Source organism: Dermochelys coriacea, chromosome 25 (assembly GCF_009764565.3).
Source record: "Dermochelys coriacea isolate rDerCor1 chromosome 25, rDerCor1.pri.v4, whole genome shotgun sequence".
NCBI classification, from domain to species: domain Eukaryota; kingdom Metazoa; phylum Chordata; order Testudines; family Dermochelyidae; genus Dermochelys; species Dermochelys coriacea.
Window position 1 is genome coordinate 13,317,818 of NC_050092.1, and position 24,861 is coordinate 13,342,678.

The 24,861-nt window shown below is 47.3% G+C and overlaps 2 protein-coding genes across 4 annotated transcripts in view; one reads left to right on the forward strand and one right to left on the reverse strand.

Annotated features, from left to right (window-relative positions):
- The first annotated feature begins 506 nt into the window (after window positions 1–506).
- Window positions 507–14,066, forward strand: DDA1 (DET1 and DDB1 associated 1). Of its 2 annotated transcripts, none has more exons than XM_038383759.2 (5): window positions 507–848; window positions 4,239–4,319; window positions 4,835–4,886; window positions 5,250–5,311; window positions 6,605–14,066. In XM_038383759.2, the coding sequence occupies exons 1-5, from the start codon at window positions 846–848 to the stop codon at window positions 6,713–6,715; spliced, it is 309 nt and encodes a 102-aa protein (XP_038239687.1). In that variant the 5' UTR covers window positions 507–845; the 3' UTR covers window positions 6,716–14,066. The 2 variants fall into 2 exon arrangements, with proteins under 2 accessions (XP_038239687.1, XP_043358360.1); XM_043502425.1 differs by lacking the exon at window positions 507–848 and adding an exon at window positions 1,200–1,511.
- A 4,926-nt stretch (window positions 14,067–18,992) lies between these two features.
- Window positions 18,993–24,861, reverse strand: part of ANO8 (anoctamin 8) — a 32,218-nt gene continuing 26,349 nt past the window's right edge. For both annotated transcript variants that reach the window (XM_038384507.2, XM_038384508.2), the window contains exons 16-18: window positions 24,403–24,513; window positions 19,799–23,977; window positions 18,993–19,657 (exon numbers count right to left, since the gene is read on the reverse strand). In XM_038384507.2, the coding sequence (XP_038240435.1) occupies window positions 23,297–23,977; window positions 24,403–24,513 (792 nt within the window). In that variant the 3' untranslated portion in view covers window positions 18,993–19,657; window positions 19,799–23,296. The remainder of the gene's footprint in view (window positions 19,658–19,798; window positions 23,978–24,402; window positions 24,514–24,861) is intronic.

The window sequence follows — 24,861 nt, forward strand, 5'->3', positions numbered from 1 at the left end:
CCTTAACAGGACACTTTGTAGATACAAGGGTTTGCCCAGGGACAGCAGCTTGCAAGAGCAGAGCTTTATTAATGCATGAGTTCTTAATTATGAGTGCTTGATAATCAGTTACTTAATCTGAGTGATTTTGATTATGAAATATTGGTTGTTAATGTTTACTGTTTGGAATCTATGGCTAAGTTTGATTAAATGGTAGTGGTTATAAGCCATTACTGATAGATTAACTCATTATAACTAGTAACATATAATTGACTAATTATGACTTGAATACTGATGTTTATTAATCATTAATTAATTATGTTGAATATATATATATATTATTATTACTAACTTGTTTGCTAGGGTGACCGGATAACAACTGTGAAAAAACAGGATGGGGGTGTGGGGTAATAGGTGCCTATATTTAAAAAAAGAGTCCCCAAAAAACGGGATGGTCCCTTTAAAAAAAGGGACATCTGGTCACCCTATTAATAATGAGACATAAATTATTATTGATCCTGGCAGCAGTCAATGGCCTCCTTCATGGGAAGTGGGAAGCCAAGTGTTCGTTACTGGGACTACAGCTCCCATGAAGCAGCGCGGCCCGCTCCCACATCCGGGTCCTTTCCTCTTCCTCCCGCGAGCCTTAGGGGCCGGGGCGGGCATTTCCTGCCGCAACCTAAACGGCTATTTTCTGGGCCGATTGGAGGGACAGGTCCGGTGGCCAATAGGCCTGCAGTCTTGGGCAGAGCCACCCAATGGGAGTGTGCGTGGCCGGGCGGAGGGGCGGTGCGGACAAGGAGGCAAGTTAGGCTGAGGAGTGAGCTTTTAGAAGTTGCCGTGCGGCGGAGGCGGCGGCGGGGAAGATGGTAGGTGGCTTGTATCCCCCCCCCCATACAAAATGGCGGGTGGGGGAGGCGGGGTGCTGGGTCTGCAGCCTCAGTAGCCATGGGGACCCCCGGGGAGAGGGCCCCGCCCTTAGCCTGAGTGGGGCCAGGCTGGGTCCATGGGCCCCCTTCCCCTGGGGTGCGGCCGCCACGGACCCCCCCCTCGGGCTGTGGGGCGGGCGCCCTGGGGTCTTCTGGGGGGGGTGAGGGGAGACAGCTGCAGCCGCCCTGGGGATCACCCCCCCCCGAGCAGCCATGGGCCTCCCCTCTCGGGGCAGAGCCTTCGCCCCCCTGCAGCGCCCCCCAGTGCCAGCACCTTAGGGCCTTGTTTGGGGGGGGGGCTTGGTGATGGGTGGGGCTGGGGCAGCCACGGCACCCAGGGGCCTCTTCTCCCCCGCCCCCCCATGGGTTTTCCTAGGAGGGGTGTCGGTCCCCTCCCACCTTCCCCCAACAGCAGTTCCTGGGCCTGCTAATTCAGGGGAGAGGGGTGATTTCGGGGGTGGGGGGCGTGACTGGGGGAGGGGCTGCAGTCCCCTGGTCGCCTTCCCTTGCAGCCGTGTGGCCCTGCCTAGGAAAAGGGGCTTCAGTGTTTCCTTCCGGGGCCTGCGTAGCAGGGAAGGGGGCAGTGATTCTCCAAAGCCTGAGGTAGCGGCACTCGGGGGCGGGGCTCCAGCATCTGCGGTTCTCTCCGCCCCCCCCCCCCCCCGGCTTCATCTTCAGCATCTCCACCCCCCGGGGCCTGGTGGGGCTGAGCCGTATTGCTGCGTTCCCTCCTAAGGACTGAGGGGCTGGGGCGGAGATGTCCTCTCCATCTCTCTGCTTAGAGCGGCGGGCGACAGCCGTAATGGGATTTTTTTGGTCACAGTCTCAGGAAACTGCTGGGGGGGGGGTCTTGCTGACATGGGAGAGGCAGGTGTAGCCTTGTCCCTGCCTCCCTCCTCAAAGCAATAGCCCTGGGGAAAGTAGAGAGAGAATCTCCAGGCATCAGAGTAGCAGCCGTGTTAGTCTGTATCCGCAAAAAGAAAAGGAGGACTTGTGGCACCTTAGAGACTAACGTCCGACGAAGTGAGCTGTAGCTCACGAAAGCTTATGCTCAAATAAATTTGTTAGTCTCTAAGGTGCCACAAGTCCTCCTTTTCTTTTTGTGAATCTCCAGGCAGCAGCTTAGTCACAGTTGCATCTGAGGTTCCTGCCATGTCACCTTCCCTTAAAATAAATGGAGGAACGCCTCAGATTTGAGGATTTGCTTCACTTCCCGACTCCTCAGGACGTTCCTCAGCTCTTTTGGTTTGGCTGGGGCATTTTCCCTCTTTGCCCTAAGGAAAAGAGAGAGAGAAGTTTTGTTTTTGTTTTTGTTTTTTAGAATCACTTTTGTTTTCGTGCTAATATCTCCATAATGGTGGTTGCCCAGTAAACACTTCAAGTGGTGTTGGAGCTGAATCATTCAAATAACTTCTGCCCTGGGAAAAAATAGCCTGGTGGCTAGTAACCAGGGAAACTCCAGCTCTCTCTTGCTTGCTCCCATTAGACTGGAGCTAAGATATCATGATGCTGCATGTAGTGTTAAATGACTAGCTAGATTCCTTGTTGCAGGTGTGTAATTCTCTGGCCTGCATGTATGGTGCCTGTCTTGCATTTGTTGTTTTTAATTGGAGAAGCTGAACAATGAAACAAAATCTGCAGAAATTATTCCTTTAAAAAAAGATCCTGCGTGATTTTCATGCCATTATTTTCAGGGCTGTCATTCTGAGGCTTCATCCTATATTTGGACTCTCAAAGACGAGATGCTTAAATGTGGGGACAGCTGTACGTAATCTAGTAGGCACCTAGAAATACATTGCCATGAAAGTAATTAACTAGGGTGCCTGCCACCCCCACTTATCCTGGAAGAGATAGGAGGGAAGAACTGCTTCTTTTGGATGTTTGATCAGTTTTTATTGCCCTCTGTCAAAATGGATTCCAACTGTGTTCTTTACAATAATTGATTCACTGTTTAAATGACATTTGTACTTTAGTAGGTCAAAATGTATAATGTGTGAATGGGGACATGGTATAATAATTGAAAACTAATGTTGTTTTAAGCTGTCTTGCAACCTGTCCAAAACAGTGCTAAGGAGTTTATTTTGCATCTCAGAGAAATATTTAGCTCTCGTCTTTAAGTATTTATAATGGTTCTCAGCAGGGAAGCAACATGGGGGAGCAGGCAGGGATAGCTCAGTGGTTTGAGCTTTGGCCTGCTAAACCCAGGGTTGTGAGTTCAATCCTTGAGGGGGCCATTCAGGGATATGGGGCAAAAATTGGGGATTGGTCCTGCTTTGAGCAGGGGGTTGGACTAGATGACCTCCTGAGGTCCCTTCCAACCCTGCTATTCTATGATTGCTTTTTGGTGGATGAGGGGAAAAGTATCCATGTTTATGCACATATGCTGTATGTGATATGATCCCATTTCAGGCCCAGTAGTCTCACTCTTTATGTAGATAGCCTTACTTTAGGACTCTTCAGAGCAAAGACCAGTTTTTCAGTTTTCTGCTACTGTTTACTAATAGTTTTGTTACAACAGAGCCTTTCACTGGAGATTCATAAGTCACGTAGGTTGGAGAAATACAGATGAGACATTCACACAGGACTGCAGGATTTGTCTTAAGAAAACCAGTGTTCGTTCTAAAAAAGAAAAGGAGTACTTATGGCATCTTAGAGACTAACAAATTTATTTGAGCATAAGCTTTCGTGAGCTACAGCTCACTTCATCGGATGCATTCGGTGGAAAATACAGTGGGGAGATTTATATACACACACAGAGAACATGAAACAATGGGTATTACCATACACACTGTAAGAAGAGTAATGGTAATACCCATTGTTTCATGTTCTCTATTACCATACACCCTGTAAGAAGAGTGATCACTTAAGATAAGCTATTACCATCTTAAGTGATCACTCTTTTTACAGTGTGTATGGTAATTCCCATTGTTTCATGTTCTGTGTGTGTGTGTGTGTGTGTGTGTGTGTGTGTGTATATATATATATATAAATTTCCCCACTGTATTTTCCACTGAATGCATCCGATGAAGTGAGCTGTAGCTCACGAAAGCTTATGCTCATATAAATTCGTTAGTCTCTAAGGTGCCACAAGTCCTCCTTTTCTTTTTGCGAATACAGACTAACACGGCTGCTACTCTGAAAAGTGTTCATTCTGAATATTTGATATCTGACCTCGTAGCTGTCAACATACTTCCAAATGGTTTTTAAAAAATAAATAAATGAAAAAGAGCATTATTGACATGTGCAACTCCCTTGATCTTTTTGCTGATCTACTATTTTAATTCTTTACTTGCTTCATTGTTTAACCAAAGCTGTCTTCTGTCATTTTAGGCAGATTTTTTGAAAGGATTACCAGTCTACAACAAAAGCAACTTCAGTAGATTTCATGCAGACTCTGTATGTAAAGCATCGGTGAGTATTCTATCTAAATTCAATCTCTCGGGAGATGATCTTGAAGTCGTGCAGAGTTGCAGAGGATACTGGTGCTTCATATGGCCTCTAACTGGGCCTTGGGTCTCTTAAAATAAGTTATTGCTGGTATCATCATGAGCTACAACTGCTTATCTGAGATTGGAATCCCAGGAGGGGAGATTTCCCAGATATGAAGTTAATGTACTTCAGAAAAATGCAATATCAGCAGAGCCAAACCTGTGTGGCATTCCCTCCCCATGTTTTACATTCTTAATTTAACAGTGGCACTGGGGCACATATATGATAAATGGACCTCTTTTTAACATGTGGAAGAATTTGCAGCTGCGTGGTACAGTGAGACTATGGTATGCTGCATTGCCACAATTTTATAGCATTGCAGTTGAGATGAACTTGTTGTCAGGACTGGGATCATTCAGCAGCCTTAGTTGTATGTGGAAATTTTGGGTTTTTTTTTTGTTTTCCTCTGCACTGTAACAATTCTAATACTTCTACAGAACAGAAGACCGTCAGTATATCTTCCCACAAGGGAATATCCATCTGAACAAAGTAAGTATGCTCCTTCTGCGTTTGAAGCTTCAAGTGATATGTACTAGAACTTTTATTTTGTGTTTGAGTACGTACCAAATTTTTAGTATTAATCTCATTTGATTATTAAAAAAAGTTCTGTTTTGTGCTATCTTTGTCAGATTTAAGGGCCTCCAAAGAGTACAGATGTTTAACTTTTGGGTACGCTTTTGCACATCTTTTTCTCTATCCTTATTGAATGATTATAAGGACAATTAAAACCACAGCGATTCTATCACTCCTTTTTAAAAGGTTCACAACCTGTATGAAGTCTTGGTCACTGTAGTTTGTTTTAAATGTTCTCTTAGAAATGCCTTCAGAGTGTATTTTCTCTTTCTTCAACAGTCATAGTAACAGAAAAGACTAACATACTTTTGCGTTATCTACATCAGCAATGGGACAAAAAGGTATGACTTTTTTAAATGTAAAACTTTGTATCTGGTTTTAAAGTGCAGTTTGTTTTGGTTGCTTCTACTATGTGACCATCAATGCCTGTAATTAGTCATGAAAATACATAGATACTAAATTAAGTGGAAGACTGAGCCAATCCTGGATTTCTCAATTCTTTCGGAAGGTGCTTGTGACAAATTTTCTATCTGTGGTATACTTTCTCACTCTTCATATTCTAGAAAGAGGAAAGATGGTCCAATGACTAAAGCAGTAGCCTAGAATTGGGAGGTCTGTTTGATTTTGCCACACTTTCTGCATGACCTTGGGCAAGTCACTTAGCCTCTTTGTGCATGAATTCCCCGTCTGTAAAATGAAGTTTTTTTGAGGTATACTTGAGACCATAGTCCTTTATTAGACTGATAGTACAGAAGACTGGGAACCAGGACTCTTGGGTTCTTTTTCTGGCTCTGCTGTTGACTCACTGGGTGCCTTTGAATGCATTATTTCCAGGTACTCGCCTGTAAAATCATACATTTTGCTTACCTCACAAGGTCGCATTAATAGTACATGTCAGGTGTACATGTGTTATAAAAGTTCCTAGCATGCACCCTGCCTCTGAGTTTGTGCTTTACAGGCACAAGTGGGTACAATACAAGATGCACACAGTGAGGAATAGTCATAGCCACAAAGCTTCCCAGAGCAGATGTAACTTCAAAATGTGTGTGTTTGGGAGGAGTACATGAAGGCTGCTCCAGAGGTACAGAGCAGCAAGAAAGAAGGTCGGAGGCTGGGAGTGGGTGAAGGGAGCAACTGAGAGAAGTTTTGGCAAAGCATAGAGATGGAGGAGGAGTTGAAAGGAGATGCATAGATGGGAGCAGAGTTGTCAGGAGTCTGAAGCTGATGAGGTGCTTCAGAGTGATGATGGAAGCCAGTTGGGAGGTTTGAGAAGTTCAGAGACTGAATCAGAGCAACGGGAGAAAAAGAGGGTCTTATTAAAGTTTATAAAGCACTTGAGATCCTTGGAATAAAAAAGAAGCTAAGAACAAAGGACTGTCCTTTAGCAGCCCTGCTGGGGCAGCAGAGCATTTTAGAAGAAAATTCAATATATAATATAGTTCAGCTTTGGACAGAACTCAGGCATTCATCAGAAGATGCCTCTGCTAGTTCATATACATCAGCATCTTCACTCCCAAAGACCTTTTACAAAATATTTATGCAAGATGTATCATTCAGTATGGAAATGTAGCCATCTCTGGAGTGGAATGTTGAGGAGGACTTCACTGATGTACCTTTCTCTTTGCTTCAATCAGAATGCAGCAAAGAAGAGAGATCAAGAGCAAGTGGAAATAGAAGGTGAGAATTCGGCACCACCACGGAAAATTGCTCGGACAGACAGCCAGGACATGAATGAGGACACTTAAACTCTTGCTCTCTCCTACACTATTTTGCAGGCACTTCCTGTTTTTGTCTCAATGTGTAAATTTCCGCGCCCCTTCCCCCCTCCCCCGCCCCCCACTATGCAGCCCAAACCACTTCAGACTTCATAGGAGCCAATGTATTTATTTTTTCTCCAGTTTTTATTTATGCCGTAAAACTTACGGAGCAATCGATGGTGGAACAAGTCAGCAAATGATGTAGTATAAATTTAATCCCTTTTAAAAAAAATCTACATTATCACTTTTCCAGATTTCCTTAAACCTGTTGCTTAATTAACCCAGTTTGCCATGGAAGCCTGGAGAGGAGACATGAATTTACAGCATGCAAATTCCAGTGGAATAGGCTTTCTGATCCATATACCCACTGGTATATTACAGTAGTCAAGTCTGTATTGGCTGTACTCAGTATAGCAGTAATTTGGGGCGGGGGCGGTCTCGTCCGCTCTGAAATGTTAATTCTAAAATCAGCATTAATTACTGGGGGTGATTTTAGGGTTATGCTGATCTTATCAAACGTGGTCATCTTGATAAAACAATTGTGGGTTTTTTGTTCGGCAGCATATGTTATTGCACACATCAATAGTCATGGAGAATTCAAGTGACAGGTGTGTTGCTTTGGTTGCTCTTACATTTTAACAGCCTTTTGGTCTCGAATGGACTGGTATGTGCAACTTCTCCATTGGAATAAAAAAGGATACTTTTATCCTACTGAGTATTTGATCAACAGTGTCTTTAATGGCAGCAGGTGGAATGGAATTGGTAGGTCTACCTTGCAAACTTGTTTGTTAAATTTGAGAATCAAACTGGGTACAGCTTGGCCTCTAGATTGGCTGTTTCCTTTCTCTCAACTCGTGATTCTGAAAAATCATACATTGCATGACTGGAGCTGAGTCCAGGACTTCTGGATGCAAAGTAGCTGAACAAAATGAGCTTCTACGGTCTATATTAAAGGCAGACCCTCTTTCATTTGGACAATGACAGTTCAGTGCCTGTCACCTGTAACCCTTTGCTGACTATCTTCAGTAGGAGCCAAATACAAAACCCTCGAGATGTCTAAGTGGAGTCAAAGGAAATCAGCATGGTTGGTTGAAGGTGTGTGTGTAACTCACTATTGACTGTCCATTCTGCTTTTAATGTGAAAAGCTGAGTTTGTTGTTTTTAGGTTGAAATATAGATTGTTGCCTTCTGATGCTCTTTTCCCAGCATCTCTGCTCATCAGCAAATTGTAAACCGAGTCCAGAAGCCATGTGAGCCTCTTTCTAGAAAACCCTGGGTAAGCCTAGTTCTGTAGGGAGTTTGACCATGGTGGTTAAACTCAGACGAAAGACTTGTGAGGCTCATGCCTTCACCTTTGCTACTGTGTCCCAATTAGACCAGGGGACAGAGCTTGCTTGGAATAAAAGCATGATGAGCATGAAAGCCATCAGCAGCACAGTTTATCTTATGAGACAGGACTTTGTGAGGAGCAGGACGTAGTCTCATTTATTGCTCCATTTCTACAAGTATGTACAAGGCGCTAAACTCTGATTCTAATATTCGTCACCTCACTTTTCCAATGAAGGTCGTTAAGTTACTTGGACCTAAAATTGTACCTGCCCTTAAAATAGCTACGTTTTGCTGCAGCAGCGCCCCTCCAGATTTCGGGTTAAAACACCAGCTGGGTTGCTGAGGACAAAAATATGGTTTTACAAGTTTGTGGCCTACTGGCAATTACAGCTTAACAGAACTCCTTTTCCTAGAGCTGTGCTGCCAAAAAAGATGCTGGCGTGTAAACAGAAAATGCTATGTTAGCTTCAAGGCCATGTTAAAAGGTTTGTAAGATACCAAAAGAGGACATGGGTGTAGTGCTGATGACAAAAGTTTAACCAATGCTGTGTTTTTTAGCTACATTTGGGAGTTCCAGCCTCGTTAAGTGCTGTTTAATTCCGTACTAATAGAGAATTTGGAGCTTTGCTGGCCTCTCTGCTAGAGCGAGTGAGGTACCATTAAAGAGTTGGCAGTACCATCCTGTTCGATACCCCCATCTTTGTTCCCTTTACAGTAAATGTGACCTTGCAGGTAGTGGAGCCTTTGAAATCTTACAAATAAGGATTTTTTTGTTTTTGTTTAATTTACCAAAAATTCTCATGCTCTTAGAAAAATTGATTTGGCAAAGAGAAAAAAATAGTTGCCTTTAGTTTCCTGAGAGCAAATCTGGAGGAATGGGAAAAAAACCTATATTTACTCAAATTCTTGAGTGTCCTTTCAATCAAACTATAGCATTTTGCTTTTGATGCTGGCAATACACAAGCAGCATGGATTTCTGATGCTCACAAACAGGTATCTTTGTTGCATTTTACTGAAAGTTTTGATGACTTTGACCAGTTGAGCAAGACTATCTAATCTGAACTGAAAGCCTCCTCCCTCACCATCCAGTTTCCATGCTGCTAACTGCTTGAAAATGCCACCCTCAAGCTGCCACACGTTCAAAATGTTTCCACTGCTGTTTAATACATGTGTATTGGGTTTGTGTTGCATGTGAAAACCCTCCAACCCAACTGATTGTCTGGTGTCTTAGGCAAATCATACATTAAACAGAGATCCAGAACTTCTCCAACAGTGTTCAGTTTGTATAATATGTAGCTCCTCTAATACTTTCCGATTATCCTGTTACAAAGTGACTGGGATTTAGTGACCCTTAACTGGTATTTTGTATATGTCCGCCTAGTGGTATTTTTATTGTTTCTAGTATTGATGTGTATTGTACAAAGTTTTTATAAAACTTTAGAAGCTTGTCAAAAAGATCAGAAGAGAATTTTTGCAGTGTCTAGGGTGACTTTTTTTAGCAGAAATTGGAGCTGCAGGAACATATTTCACTCTTTTTATTTCAATAAGAAGTACAGAGGGTGCTGAATCCTAGAAATAACCTAGCAAGCATCTGTTCTCCCCTGCGAGGCAGATTTCCCCTGTACTGGATAGCACTGAAGTTTGTGCCATCTCTGTTTGTTTAGTAACCCCTCAGTGTGATTGGATGTGATGGGTAAATCTGGTTGTTTCAATGGTAGCCATTGCTTTTTTTTTTTTTTTTTTTTTAAACAAAGCTGGATGTAGTGGGTGTTATCACAAGTTTAGTGACTGACGAGGCAAAACCAAAGATGTCTTAAGCTAACTCCAGATATCAAATGTTGACTTCAGAGGAGTGTTTGAAGGGGTTTTATTCTCTTCCCCGCCCCGACTCCTAAGCAACTTTAAAAGGTATTGAAGTTTGAAAGGGAAGTTGTTTTGTTTTTTTAAATAAACAAACCCTTGGTACATGTTCCATTCCAGAGGTCATAAGTGGTCAGATCTGCTCTGCAAAGGCCCTATTTATTTGTATCGGTGGTTGGTTCTTCAGACTTGCCGGTTGCTTTATTTTATCTGTGTACATTCAAGCCATTTCCCTGAGCAAACACAGGGACATACAAAGAGATACTGCTGAGGGAGGATGACCTGTTCTGAGTAAAACTGGCAGGCTGGTAAGGGCCACTACTGTTGGTGCTTAGTCTGAAAATGTTTTCAAATGCAGTTACCCATAAGAGCACCGAATCCATACCCGGTTACAAACCAAGCTACAATGGAGATCAGAAACATTGTGAAAACCCTGCTGGATGGGGTGTATTTGTGAGGAAGAATCGACCAGATTCCCTGTCTGTTTAAAACTTTGGCTAGACTATGACCTATTTTCCCAGCTTAGACAGGGCCTGAGCATTTAGCATAGGTAGGGTATGTCTATGCTGCAATTAAAAACTCGTAGCTGGCTTAGCCTAAGGGGCTGTTTAATTGTGCTGGAGCCCAGGCTCTAGGACCATGTGGGGTAGGAGGTTCATAGAGCTTAGGCTATAGCCCAAACATCGACACCACAATTAAACAGCCCCTTAGCCTGAGCCCCACAAGTCTGAACAGCTGGTATGAGCCAGCCTTGGGTGTCTAATTGCAGAGTAAACGTACTCTGTAGAGGGCAGGGTGAAGATTCACTAGTACTAAAATCGAACTGTGTTGTGACCAGGTTCAGTGACAACTGCTGGTCCCCTGACACTTGTAGTTGTAGTGTAGATTGGGCCTTAAGTACCAAACCATACAAGCTGAAAGCATGTTCAGAACCAGGTGCCGAGCGTGGTTCTGGCTGACCTGGCAGAGTGGCGTGTAATTCTTTGAACACTGTTTACTGTGGTCTGGAGCTCCAGAGAAGATGAGGGCCTATGTACCAATCTATATGCTGTTTGCAGTGTTCAAAGAAATCTCTCGTGCAGTCAGTCACTTGGGGTTTTAAGCCTACTGAATTGAAGTACTGATTTTTGTTGCTTTTTTGGGGGGGCTACTGGGTTTAGAAGCTCCCGGATTCTTGTTGGCTGGTGTCTCTCTTTCTCAAGGCATCATGATTCTTGTGCCTTATACAGTAATTCAGTTAACACTTGGACTGTTTCCTGTGTTGAGGCAGAATTTTGGAGGCTTGCTGGAAAAATCCTAAATCTGCTTCTGCAGTAGCTAAGATTACTTCAGAGGAGCTCATTTCAGAATATACCTTTTGAAAATAGATCTGACTAAGCAGAAGCTGATGATGTATATCATGGACAGGCCATACAAATGGGCCTCAGTCATAAGCAAAGCTGCCATTTACCATCTAGCATTAGTATGTTTATATCACTAATGTGACTTTATTTTTCTGTTTAAAAGAGATGCATCTTTTTTTGTTATGGCGGTTTGTTTTTTTTTTTATTTTTTTGCAACTATGCTTATTATAATGGCCTTTTCTTTCCCTGATTTATTGACTGGCATCTGGCAGTTGGGAAGTCATGCTACACTATGGCTTTGACTGGAAGGATTCTTGGTGATTGTCTTCTGTAACTTTTGTGTGTTATAACTTCTGATGTATAAAAAGTGTGTGTGATTTTTGTTTTTAGGGGGCCAGGTGTGGTTGGGGGGTGGGGTTGAGCATTAGGTTGGTCAACATGCCCAATAAAGGATACTGCATCATTTGTTTACTCAAGCACAGACTATCCTTCATACCATATTGAATGCACATTCAGCAATCTCCACTTGGCTGGTTCGCAGATGTATGCCTGTCCTCCTTGTAGTGGAGAATTTAGTCATGGAATCTCATCTAGAGATTGATATGGTTTGGAGCACTGTTTAGTACCACTAACCTGCTGAGAAATGTGGGACCAAAGCCGCATTTGCAGGTAGGCTACTTGACTTCCTTGCTGCTAATTGCAAGCTTATGTAGAGTGGATGTGCTCATTAGAACCATACTACTGGCTCCCTGGATTACTCACATTTTACATCCACCAGCATACATTTCTCATCTGAGAGGCCAACAGCTTTGTAGCTGTCTCCTGCATTACTGCTGACCTGTGTGTTCATGGATGTATGTGGATTCTTCGGTGGAGTTCAACATCACACTAGCAACGTTAGAGTTGAATTTACACTTCTTTTCTATTCATTCTAATTTCCTTGTTATAAGATTGGGATGAATATTTCCTTTGGGTGTAGAGGGCTGAGCTTGGTCTGTTACAAGACAGCAACTTTGTAATTATGACTTTAAAAGTGGGAATGGACAAATGCCAACTTTCCCATTTGTTCTGCACTAAGATTTGATTTTATTTTATTTTTTTTAAAGCAAAGCTTTTCTGCTCCCTGCCTGTGCCTGGATCTGGTGAGTGAAAAGATTAATCATATGTACAGATTGGCCTTTTCATTCAAACTGGTGCAATTCCAGTGATGATTCTTGGGTTTTGTAGAAGGGCAAACTACTACTGAAGGTCTGAATGCTTTTTGGAGAAGTCCTGGTGGACTTAATCCTTTTGTGACCTGAGTTCAGCTTTTATCAGTGTAAACCTGGGAGTTGCTAACCAGCTGGAGGGATAAAAGGACCATGTTGTCAAAACTTTTTGCTTTTTTTCAACTAAAAATTAACTGATGGCAGAGGTGGGGTGGTTGAGTAAATCAAATGGCATGAGCCAACCCGCACCTCTGTGGTCCTGGGTTCTAATGCTGTTCAGGCCACCTGTGCACAAACGAAGTTTTGTGTATCACTATCTTTTTGTCTCCTCTACCAGACAAGCACACGCTTCAACTCAATTGGCATTCTGTGGTGAGAGGTGAACATCCAGACTAGAATAGCCATCATGCTGGGAGGATGAATCTGCCTTAACAATGAGCTGTGCATGGTGGGGAGGTTAGCCTGCGCTATATCTGGCTGGAGTTACTGCTTTGGCGCTCTCACGTCTGTGAAAAAATTTAGTTTTGAGGGTGAATGGAAATCCTCTTGCTGAGTATATAGTCATGACTTTTCACTGGCCAGCTCGTTGCTTCCCATATTATGAATACTACATTGATAACCGGTCCCTGTAGCTGTCCAATGCACCCCAGTGCTGTAATCTTGTGGTTGGTTGTTTATAACACAAATCTAAATGTGCTTTTCTTCCTTTCAGAAGTGTGGGGGGGGGGATCTAACAGTGTAATTAGTCAAATACTCTTCCTTGCTTTGCTAAGTAATGTGTGTATAAAGATGGATATCTTCATTCCTGAGATACTAGCAAAGATTGGCCATTTAGTTATTTAAATACACATGCATACTTGTTGGAGGAGGGCAGAGTAAACTACTTCACTCGCTAGCCACCTGCTTTTTTCTGCAACGATGGCTGTCTGTCTAGCTTGGACTGCAGAAGAGTCCTGACAAAAATAGATATTGATTCTTCACTTAGAAGAAGAAGTTTCAGAAAATACTGCCATGCAATTTGAAGGAATGATCCGTGGTGCTTATCGGCACTGTGCCACCGTGCACAATACGGCTGGGCTGGACTTTCAAATACATGTGTTTCTTATGATGTAGTGCAATGTGTATAGTTTAAAAAGGCTTTACTGGGTTTTTTATTAAGACTAACCTACAGTGTCTCCTTGGTCAGTTGCATGTAACAGCTGAATGTATGGGATTGGGCCTTATCTTTCTAGCCATCCCAACTTGCTTTTATGTCCGTTACAGTCTGTCTGGAATACAAAATCCCAGGGTGATTTTTTGGCAATACACAGTGTATCCCTTGGAGCCTGTATTACTTACAGCCTGTCCTTCTGCTTGTGGACAAGAAATACCTGCTGAGTTCCAACTCAGCCTCTTCCCCCTTACTCTCTTTGCAAACTCTGTGTCTGTGGGGCAGGGGGCAATGTGTTCTCCTGAGGAGTTGTGTGGCGATAGAGGGGCTGCTGTAATGGAGCAACTGTAAATATTCTGTTCTAGTTGAATGTCACAGCTGTTGGATTTTGCATTTATTTTTAAACTATTTCATGTTTGATACTGTGTATAATAAATTTGCAGAAATTAGAGGATTAGAATGTTTTTCTTTCCCATTTCTCCTCTACCATTTTTACTTCAATAGGGTGAGACTGCTGCCTGAGTGCTGAAACTGGTACATGAGTGACTGTTGGACTCCCAAATCAAGCTGTCACTACAGGCTTGATTTTTTTTAAAAATGATATATTTCTGTCCCATAACTTTACCATGGGTGTGAGTGCACAGAATAATAGGTACACAAGGAAAACAGAACTGTTATTGATAGAGCTGCTTGGGAAAAACAGTGAAGATTTTCCATGGGAAAACCCAGTTCAATCAAAATCAAAACACTGTGTGAAATTGTCAGTTTTGCAGAAAATTTGTTTTGGAGGAAAAAAGCAAAGAATTCGACAATAGTGAAACATTCTGAATGAAACATTTCTCATAGCAACAACTTCTCATTTTGAATTTGTTGTATTACAGATATATAAAACAGTCAAATGAAAAGCTTTGACTTTTTTGGCCTAAACAAAACATTTAGGTTGATACAAAGCAGTTAAAAAAAAGCTACCAATGTTGGGAATCATTAGGAAAGGGATAGATAAGACATAAAATATAATAATGCCACTGTATAAATCCATGTTACTCTCATACTTGAATCCTGCATGCAGTTCTGGTTGCCCCATCTCAAAAAGGATATATTCAAATTGGAAAAGGTACAGAGAAGAGATACAAATGATTACGGGTATGGAACAGCTTCCATGTGAGATTTAAAAGACTGGGTCTTTTCAGTTTGGAAAAGAGATGACTACTGGGGGGTTTCACAGAGGTCTGTAAAATCATGACTAGTGTGGAGAAAGTGAAGGAGTAACTGAACACTTCCTATTCATCTGATACAAGAACCACGGCTCGCCCAATGAAACTAATAGGTAGCAGGTTTAAAACCAAAAAAAAGGAAGTAGTACGTCACACAACGCACAGTCAACCGATGGAGCTCGTTGCCAGGAGATGTTGTGAAGGACAAAACTATAACGAAGTTCAAAAAAGAATTAGATAAGTTCATTGAGGAGAGGTCCATCAACAGCTGTTAACCTAGGTGGTCAGAGATGCAAGGCCGGGCTCTGGGTCTTTGCCTCTGTTTCCCAGAAGCTGGGAGTGGATGATGGGATGGGTCACTTGATGATTACCTGTTCTGTTCGCTTCCTCTGAAGCACCTGGCATTGACCAGGGTTGGAAGACAGGCCATTGGACCATTGTCTGACCTGCCGTGGCCTGCCTTATGTTAAAACAAAATTCTGTTTACATTTTTTGCTGAGAACTTTGAAATTTGTTTCATTTTTCAATCAAAATGAGAACAAATTTCAAATCCTCGAGAAAGAGCATTCTGTTCTCTACCTAGTTTTAATTATTACTTTTCTTTGTGGGTGGGTGAAGCCCCGTAGAAATGTCGCGCTATAGCTTCTCTATTCTGCCCTGCTCCAAGTGTCCTGCTTCAGAGTTAGAAATGGCACTTGGAGCAGGGCAGAAACTGCCCTTCATCCCAGATATGTTTTTCCTTGTTAGCTGTAGAAGGTGGCCGCTTGTACTTTATTTTCCATTAGTGACAATCTAGGAATTGAAGCTAGAGCACCAGTGTGCTAACCCCTTTATCTCACAGGTACAAGTCATGCACTGAGTATATCTTGTAACTTCCTCCTACCCCTTTTGTCTGTTGAGTAAATGAGGTCCTCCTGCCTTCTCTTCTCCTCTGCTCCAAGCATATTTATAGCGGTGTTATAACCTGCTTCTCAGATGGAAGGGACAGGAAGTACTGTTTTTACTCATTTATTTGTAAGGCATAGAATAGTCACTAGGATAACTTTATGCCTTTCTCAATGGTTACTCACTCCAGTTTGCCCCACTCTCTGGTGGTGCTAGTGGCCTGCTGGAGCAGTGCTGGTGGGCTGTAGAACAGAAACTTACATTTCCAAGGTCGATATCGTCCCTTATTCCTTGGGGCTGTGGTGACTCCTCCTAGTCTTAGGGAGGATGCAGAAAGCTCTTACATAGGCTTATTGACAGGGCTGCTATGTAGCACTGGTCCAGGGCCTATTGTGGATTTAACTGTTTTTTGATATAGGTGGAGGCAACCTCATCCGTAGGGCACATTTCCGTGCACAAGCCTGTAACTTCTGCAACACCATCAGAGTCAATGTGGCTTTAGCTTCAGGGGAGGAAAGACTGGGAAGTGCAGCCAAAGGCTGCAAAAGTGAAGGGATACATTTGCCCCCAGGATCACTGGGCCACCTGCTGCAGGTCATGAAGTATCAGCTTTGCCTGCCCCTCGGTCTTTTGTGCTAACCTTAGCCAGCTGTGGGTCCCAGAGGCCTTTGCGCTATGCCCTGTGGGTGAGGGAATGCCATACGAGTGCATCTGTTTGGGGAGCCAGGAGGTGGTGCTTGGAGCCGCTGGCTGCTCACTGGCCTCCAGTGCTATGTTGGTGGGAGCTGTGTGTTTTCTGTGCCATGATGAGGGCCTGGCCAGAGGCTGCTGGTGACGTGCTGCTGAGGGGCTGGCAGCCTTCAAGCTGGAGCTGGCTGGGCCTGGTCAGTCCCCCACCCCCCCCAGGGGGTGTCCTCCAGTCCAGGGTGGGGGTAGCCCCTTCCCTGGCCCAAATAGGGAGTGTATGAGAGAATGGGGTTGGGGGAAAGAGGTCAGTGTTGCCAACTCCTGAGTGATTTGGTGTTTCCCTTTAAGTCCCAGCTCCTGGAGTCGGGGTTTGTGGGGGGAAGGATCTCAGATTTCATATATGCCAAAAAAGCTTCCAGCTCCTGGCTGGGGAGACTGTCCCCCCCCTCCAAAAAAGGGCTTGGTCACCAGGAGACAAATAACCAGAACCCAATGTGTGTGACATTAAAATCTCCTGGTTTTTAAGGCAATCTTGTGGTTTTGTGGGGGCTAGACTCACGATTTTTGAATCACTGGGGTTGGCAGTCCTGGCTTTTGGCTTTGTGTGTTCTCACTGCTTGGGGCAGGATAGGAACAAGACCCATGGCTGCCCTGGCACCTATTCCCCTTTGTTCCTGCTGTGTTTGACATCAGTAGAGAAGGGGGGAGCACAGAACAGCATGTCCCACATCTTGCCTCTTCCTGTGGGGAAAATCGGGCCCTGAGCTTTCTAAGTTTCCTTATTAACCCTGGTTTTACAGCTGGGGAAACTGAGACCGGCCAAGAGGAAGTGACTTACTCTAGGCCATTATGAATCTCTGGCAGAGCTGGGACTAGAACCCAGGAATCCTGACTCCCAGTTCTCTGTTCAAGCCCTACACTGGGCTGCCTGCCCCAGTGCTGGGACTGACCCCACAAGTCCTGGCTCCCACTCCTGCATTTAATCCAGTTGCCCTCAAAACGAAAGCAAACTCGTGGGGCTTCCTCGAGGAAAACCCTTGGGGCAGACTGAGTGACCTCTCAGACATGGATGCCCCCTCCCTATGGTACTTGCACCTTTCCCCATGTCACGTACATGCCCGTACCCAGAAAACTATGGCCTGCATTATACAGGTCAGGTGAGATGATCGCCAGGGTCCCTTCTGCCCTTACATCTGCTAATCCTGTGTTTATTATCCTCACATGGTGGAAGCTATTGGTGACAGCCAATGGGACACTGGAGACATCTACTAAACAGTGCATAGGAACAGAAACCAGGAGAAGTGATTCCCCGGAGCCGACGCAGCCTGCAAACGGTCTAGTTGATTCAGCAGATGGCAATATCCATGTTTGTTGAAATATATTTTTATTGCATTTCTGCAGGTTTTACAAAAATATGACAAATTAAAAAGAAATAAATAATCCCTTTATTTTTTAAAATTTCAGTTGAAAGAAATAAAACAGGGAAAAAAATCTTTTTATTCTTTGTACAGTAATTGCCCAGGAAAAGAAAGACGCCAGCCAGCCAGATGCTCATATAAATATGTTTATAGATAAACATGTTTTAAAAATTCCCTGGACTGCTGGGGGCCTGGTAAGTGGCGCTTGTAGGATATAGTTTCAGGAGCGTTACTCTCATGTGAACATAATAAATAAGAGCTCGCTCTTTTTAAGACCAGCGTGATTTAAACAATGACAAACACAAGAGTTGGCTTCAATAAACTGAAGGTGAATCAATTATAAAAACAAATTAAAATAGTGTTTGAACACAAAGCCACTTTGGGGTTTCCTCCTCGGATTGCCTATGGCACCAAGAAGTTGAGGAATGACTTTGTGCTATCGCAGAGCAGCTCCTCCAGCTGTGGAAGGGTTCCTGCTTAGCTCTAAGCTCCTGGGATGAGTGGTGGGAAATAATTGGAGGGGTGGAGAATGCTTGGGACTCCCAGAGGGGAGATGATCTCCCTCTGGAAAGGTGATAATGCTGGGTGTGTACAATGGTCATCAGAGAAACAGTGTTGGGAGGAACCTCACCACCTCTAGTGCCATCCAGACCTTAATTTAGTAGAGCTAGGGCCAAAGTCTGCCCTGGTGGGGTCAAAGAGGTTGGAAGGCAGGGCAAGATTTGGGCTCAGGTTTTCTGTAGGGCCACAAAGCCCAGCTGCTGGCATGGGATCAGCACTGCTGACAGCCCAGAAATAAGCTAGTGACAAGCATTTCCTAGGAATGTAGCAGAGGCAGATGGAAAAGGCCTCTTAGGTTACCTCCTTCATCCCACCCTTGGCCTTGGGATGGAGTTGGGGTGCCTGGGAGGTTCTTTGGGGTAATGTGAGGTTGGGGGGTGCTCTCTCCCCACCTTTCATCCCACAGCTGCCATCACTCTACTCTCTAGCTGCTGCTTCATGGCAGCTGAAAGGGAGGAGGTAGAGAGGCCAACTTGCTATCTGCAGCGCAGGTACCACCCTCGCCTCTGGCAGCCAGGAGGAGTTGCTACAGCAGCTGTTCCCAGCGCCTGCTGGATTTCTGATCCCCAGTCACCATGGCCTCTTGGCCCCCTGGAATCCCAAGTTCCCATCTTTCCTGCCCTTTCTGGGTTTGTCCCAATTTTTCTTCGGGTGACCCTGTGTCTACCCCCACCCCAAAGCATCACGGTGTGAGACAGTCACGGCTCCTGCCATCTATCATGGGACCCAGGATGCATCTGCTGACACGATGCCAGGGCTGGGTCCCTGGGCTGACATGCTACAAATCAGCACACTCAACGGCTGGGGGCAGTGAGAGAGATGCTAAGTTGCTCAATAATACCCTCCCCGCAGGAGAGAGGCCCCTTCTAGTCCATCTCAGCGAGAAGCAAACAGCCATGATCAAGGCTGCAAAGAGGGCAGGGGAGAGATCAGAAGGTTCTTGGCAGATCTCCGAGGAAGGGAAATCCAGGCACGTAACTGGAGGGGTTTCCCCTCCATGCTCTTCAGATAACTCTGCCCCAGACTTTATGTCCATAAGGCTTTTTGTGGCTCAGAGCAGCATGACCCAGCCTTGTCTGATCTTGCAAAGAGGAGATACCAGGCTTACCCGCATTTAAGGAAACACTAGGCCCCCATGCGGCTGCATTAAACATCCATTCACCATGCAACCAAACTGAGTAACGGCACGTAATCATAGCAGTTTCACCAGCTGTTGCCTCAACAGCCTGCCTATCCTTCATGGCTGATAGCACAGAGGTATTTTCTACACAGATTCTCTCCCTTCTTCATGCATCCGATGAAGTGAGCTGTAGCTCACGAAAGCTTATGCTCTAATAAATTTGTTAGTCTCTAAGGTGCCACAAGTACTCCTTTTCTTTTTGCAAATACAGACTAACACGGCTGCTACTCTGAAACATCTCCCTTCTTGGTGTCTGGTCAATACTGTCCATTAGACAGTGGAAGGTGACAGAGGGCTGGAAATTTTCACCACCCCTAGCCTGTGTTACACCTCTCTGGCTCTGGTTAGATCCTCAACGCACCTGGGCCTATTTTATTGCTGCTACAGAATGGCTTGGTTAGAAGACAAAAACACCATTTTTGTGGAGGAAGAATAAAAATAAAATAAAAAATAGTGTTGTTTCCTAAGACTCCGGGCCTGGGAGATATCTCCGGGTATCCCCAAGCCTGGAATGCCACAGTACTGGGCCAGTCGCAGAAGATGGAGCTGCAAACAAGCCATTGGAGGACCCACTTTGAGAACTCCAGGTCCCTTCTACTTGGGGAGACTGGCTGCTTTCAAACCCCCTAAAGATTGGATGTCAGAGATGGGGCCAGCCAAGCCCCCATCTCTCTGCTCGAGATGCTGTGGGTATGTCCCCTTCCAGATATGTTAGTTCTAAATGCTCTGCACATCTAGTGATTCACTTGTCAGTGTGCATCAGAGTACACAGCTTGCTGTGGGGCACACATGGGGCAGGGGCAGCACTTCTACAGGTTCTGGACTTGTCTCCTTCCTATGATAAAGCAGCCAAGGGACCACTGACGTCTTTAAAAAGAGTTAAACCAAAACATCCGATAGTAAACGCACATATCAGTCCCCAGACTCAGTCTGGTGGATGCTGTCCTTTGCCACCACCCGGCATAATGGTCCTCTAGAAACTTTGCCTCCTTGGCAGTTCCTTTCCTGCCCTGCCGAGTCCCCAGCTCCTTTCTCCTCATACAGTATTCCTCTGGTAAATAGTCAAAGATTCCTCCGTCCCTGTCCAAAACTAAATCTAAGCTAAATCCAAAGCTAAGTCAGCCACAAGCAGAGAAGTGTATCAGCCATTGACCTGGCAACGTAAGTAACGAGCCCTGGCAGACCGAAAGCTTGATTGCTAATCCTAGTGTGGCTGAAACACTGGGTGACCTGCAGAGCTCTCAGCCACTCTCTGAGATTTCAGTCATGAAAGCACTAGATAAACTATAAACTAGCTACGCAAAAACCTCCCTGCTGCTGAAGTGAAGACAATCCCTCCCGCCCACCCCGAATTCCACAGACCCTGCAATTATTTGGTTGCTAAGATCATTGGTTATTTATCCTTCCCCACCCCAATGAGCCCCTCCACCTTGAGTGGATTCTTTTCCCAGTCTGACATGACATTTATGTGCAAGCTCCTTATTGCGGGGGAGGGAACGTCCCAGTTCTTCCAAAGTTACTGAGGGCTGGATACCCTTCTTCCCTGCCAATGGAAATCTGAAGAAATAACTACAGGGTGCTCTTTGTTCTGGAAACCGTAAAGCTCAACATTTTGCATATGCTGGGGAGGCAGCAGCTCCCAGATTCTGCCTCCGCCTTTTAAGCTGTCTAAAGAAGAACGGAATAGAGTCTGTTAGGTTGGGGGCGTTTTTTAGTGCAAGAAATGTCAACCATGCATGGAAATTATGTGGCTCAAATTCGCTGCCCCGCCCCTCGGTCTGTTCTTCAAGCAGAAAGATGTCCCTGCACTGGAAAAATCAAATCATTTCGAGGCTGGAGAGTTGGGAGGAGAGCTCTGGAAGCGGTGAGATGGAATAGCAGCGAGTTTCCCCTCTGCATCCAGTGCATATGGGATTTTACCTGGTGAGAAGGCAGGGGTGAATGATTCAGTGGTGACCCACCTCTCCTTCCTCCTGATCTCTGCCTCCACATCGCCACCGTGGGCCTGTGCCCCCAGCCCCCTCATTCCAGCCGTACCTGGGCTCGCCCACTCCGTTCCTCCCACCGTGCTCCCCCAGCTGGGATGCTCGTGACACCTTGCCAGCCCCAGGGGGATTGGTGGCTCCGGCCTGATCTTGCAGCACTGAGCTCCCTTGCTGTCCATCCCCAGCTGGGCCAAAGGAACTAGAGACTTTGACAAGGGTGGCCCATGAGCTAAATTCCCCATCCCCCGGCTGATGGATGGCTGCCACTCGAGTCCGGCGGGTGTGGTGCCAACCCCGTTCATGCCACCCTGGACTTTAGGAGCACGAAAGACCCATTAGCTCATCCAGCCCATCGCCAGCTGTTGCCTGGGGCACTGAGCACTTTGCCCACCCTTCGCACAAGCAGGCCGTCATGGCGACATTAGCGCCAGGATAGCAGGGGTTGAGGAGGACCTGAGCCCAGGGGGCCAGATTCAGGGGCTGGGACAGCTGTGGCAGCCAACGCTGAGCCCTGTGAGGATGCAGGCAGGGAGCCCCCCCTTCTGGTGTGTGTTTGCAGGAGCAACACCAGGCCGAACGCTTGCAGTCAGGGAGACAGAGCTGGCAGGAAAGGGGATAACCTTCTCCCCGCACAGGGGCACAGCTTCCCTGCAGCAGATGCCAGGGGCTCAGCAGGAGCCAAGGGAGCTTTGGAGAGTCTTTGCTGGGAGCCTGCAGGGCCCCAGGGGGCTTTGACTCACTCTGGGACGCAGGGGAACGGAGTTCTGAGCACACCCCAGCTGAGCTCCTGAGCGCAAGGCCACTGTGGGCTGCTGCTGCCCCTGCTTCCCCAGCCCCATCTGCCTGACCCACCCCTCCGGCTTTAAGCTCAGGCTGCCCCTGGCTGCACAGCCAGCTCCTGTGCCTGGCTCTGGGTGCTGCATTAGGGTAGATTTACCATGGGGAGCGCTTGGGGAACCTGCCCGTACAGCACCCATATACTCCCCTGCCCCCACAAGCCCTTCGTGCCCAGAGCACAGGGCCCCAGTGGGTCCTGGCTCAGCTAGGAGACAGGGAGAAAACCCACCCGTGCTCAAGGGGGAAATCCACCGGTGGTCCTGCTGCTGCCCCTCAGGCACGACCCCCAGCCCCGCAGCTATTCTAGCCCTGACCTCCCCCTGCACACACGGAGCTCTACCAATGCCCCTCACTCCCAATCCACAGCCCCCTGGTAGTCCAGCCCCAAACCCCCAGCTCCACCAATGCCCCTCAATATTCAACGGGCACTGCTCTGTCAAGTCACTCGCACTTTTGTGTCATGGGCCCCATCTGCAACGCTGTGCCACCCCCCGATGTGCAGGCCCCTCCCCGCCCTCAGTCTTCTGGTCCTGGGCTCTGCAGGCGCCCCTCAACCCTGTCTTGCTGCCCCCACCTTCACTCCCCGATTCCACTCCTGCCCCTCTCCTGAGGACGCTGAACTGCCTCTTGGCACTGAGTTGAGGCCACCGATCTCGTCACCAAAGCTGGGAGCAGAAGCTGCCTGTCTCAAGGCCCAAGGCGCCCCTGCCACCAAACTCTGCTTTCCCATGCCGCGGGGGATGGGACGGCCACCGCTCACGTTACGCACCCACCTCCACTCTCCTGATGGCGCGGGGAGGGGGGGTGCAGGTGTCCTAAGAGCCCCACGCCAGGCTGGGCACGTCCTAATTCTGCTTGAAGGACAGACCCGGGATCCGTAACTCCCTGCCCGCTGTCCCCCCATCCCCCCAGTTAGAGTTTATGACCTGTGCTCTCCTCCTCGGCTCTGAGCTCACCCTCCTCCACGCCACCCTCGTCCACCAGCCCGTTGAGGTGGGCTTTGCTGGGCAGCTGCTTCTCGCCACCCTCCGAGGACGGGCCGGGCCGCTGCGGCAGGGGGGCGGCGGCGCCGTTGCCACTGGCCCCGCCTCCCCCGGCCCCCTCGGACTTGCCGAAGTTGAACAGTTTGCCCGGGTTGAACGGTCTGGTGGGTGACTGGACCTTCTCGGTGCCCCCGTCCCTCTTAGTCTCCGGCGACTTCAGGAACTTGAAGCTCAGGAAGCCAGGCAGCTTGTTTTCGCTGCCCGTCGGGGACTGGGCCGTGGCGGTGCCGGCTGCCCCGGCGCCGCCCCCCGACAGGAACTTGCTCTGCAGCGGGATGATCTGCTTCAGTTTCATGACATTGTTGGTGGCCAGCAGGGAGCTGGGCCTCTTGGGCTTCTCGGAGCCATGGGACGAGCCGCCGGCCCCTTTGGTTTTGGCCTGGCTCTTCTCGCGGCCGGGGTCCTGCCCGGCAGCCTCGGGCTTCCCCTCGTCCCGGCTGCTCTCGCGCTCCTTGCGGGCGTGGTACTCGGCTTGCCGCTGGCGCTCCTCCTCCTCCCGCTGGCGCCGCTGCTGTTGCTGGTAGTGGCTCTGCGCCTGCCGCTCGTGTTTCTGAGGGGAGGGGAGGGGGCAGCAGCTGGTTAGCACCCGGGGCCTGGGACGGCGGGAGGCTCGGGGAGCCTCCTGCTCGTCACGGCGCAGCTCCGGGTGCCTCTCCCCTGGGCTTTCGGTGCCTCCAGCCCCGGGCGCGCAGAAGCAACCGCGGCGGGGTGACTCTGCAGAAGAGGGGCCGGGGCAGGGAGAGCAACCCCCAGGCTGCTCCTTGACGTGCATCACCCCGGGCCAGCACCCAGAGGGCAGGCCAGCGACTGCGCATGAGCCCCCCAACCCCTGGCCACTCTGCTGAGACAACCAGCGATGGGACGGGGGAGGGGTTTGGGACATGACCTCTAGGCTGAGGCACCCCCTTACACGCTCCGCACGCCCAGCTGGGGTGTGTGAGCTGCGGTCGCTCGACCCCTGGGCGCTGAACTCACCTTGAAGGCCTCCCTGCGCTGATACTCCAGCTTCGCCATCTCCTCCGCCACCCAGGCCGGGATGTCAGGGATGGCCACCTGGATGAGGTACTTCAGGAGCAGGGCAAAGTGCTGTGGGGAGGAGACAGGCACAGAGCTGTGGGGAGGGTCTTGGCTGTGCCAACAGAGGGCACTGCATGGCTGCTTTAGAAATGGCACGGGGCATCTGACCGGCCCCCTGGGCTCCTCGACCGCTGATTCCCATCCAGAGCAGTTCTACTGAGCTGCCCCGCCCCAAAGCAAACGCTGTGCTGGTCTGTGCTAAGCAAACAGCAGCAGCCCTGCTCCAACGAGACACCCTACAACAACAAAGCAAATACACCGCTCCGGCTCCAGTGAAAGACCCTACAATAACAAAGCAGCGTACACAGCCCCAGCTCCAACGAGAGACCCTACAACAACAAAGCAAATACACCGCTC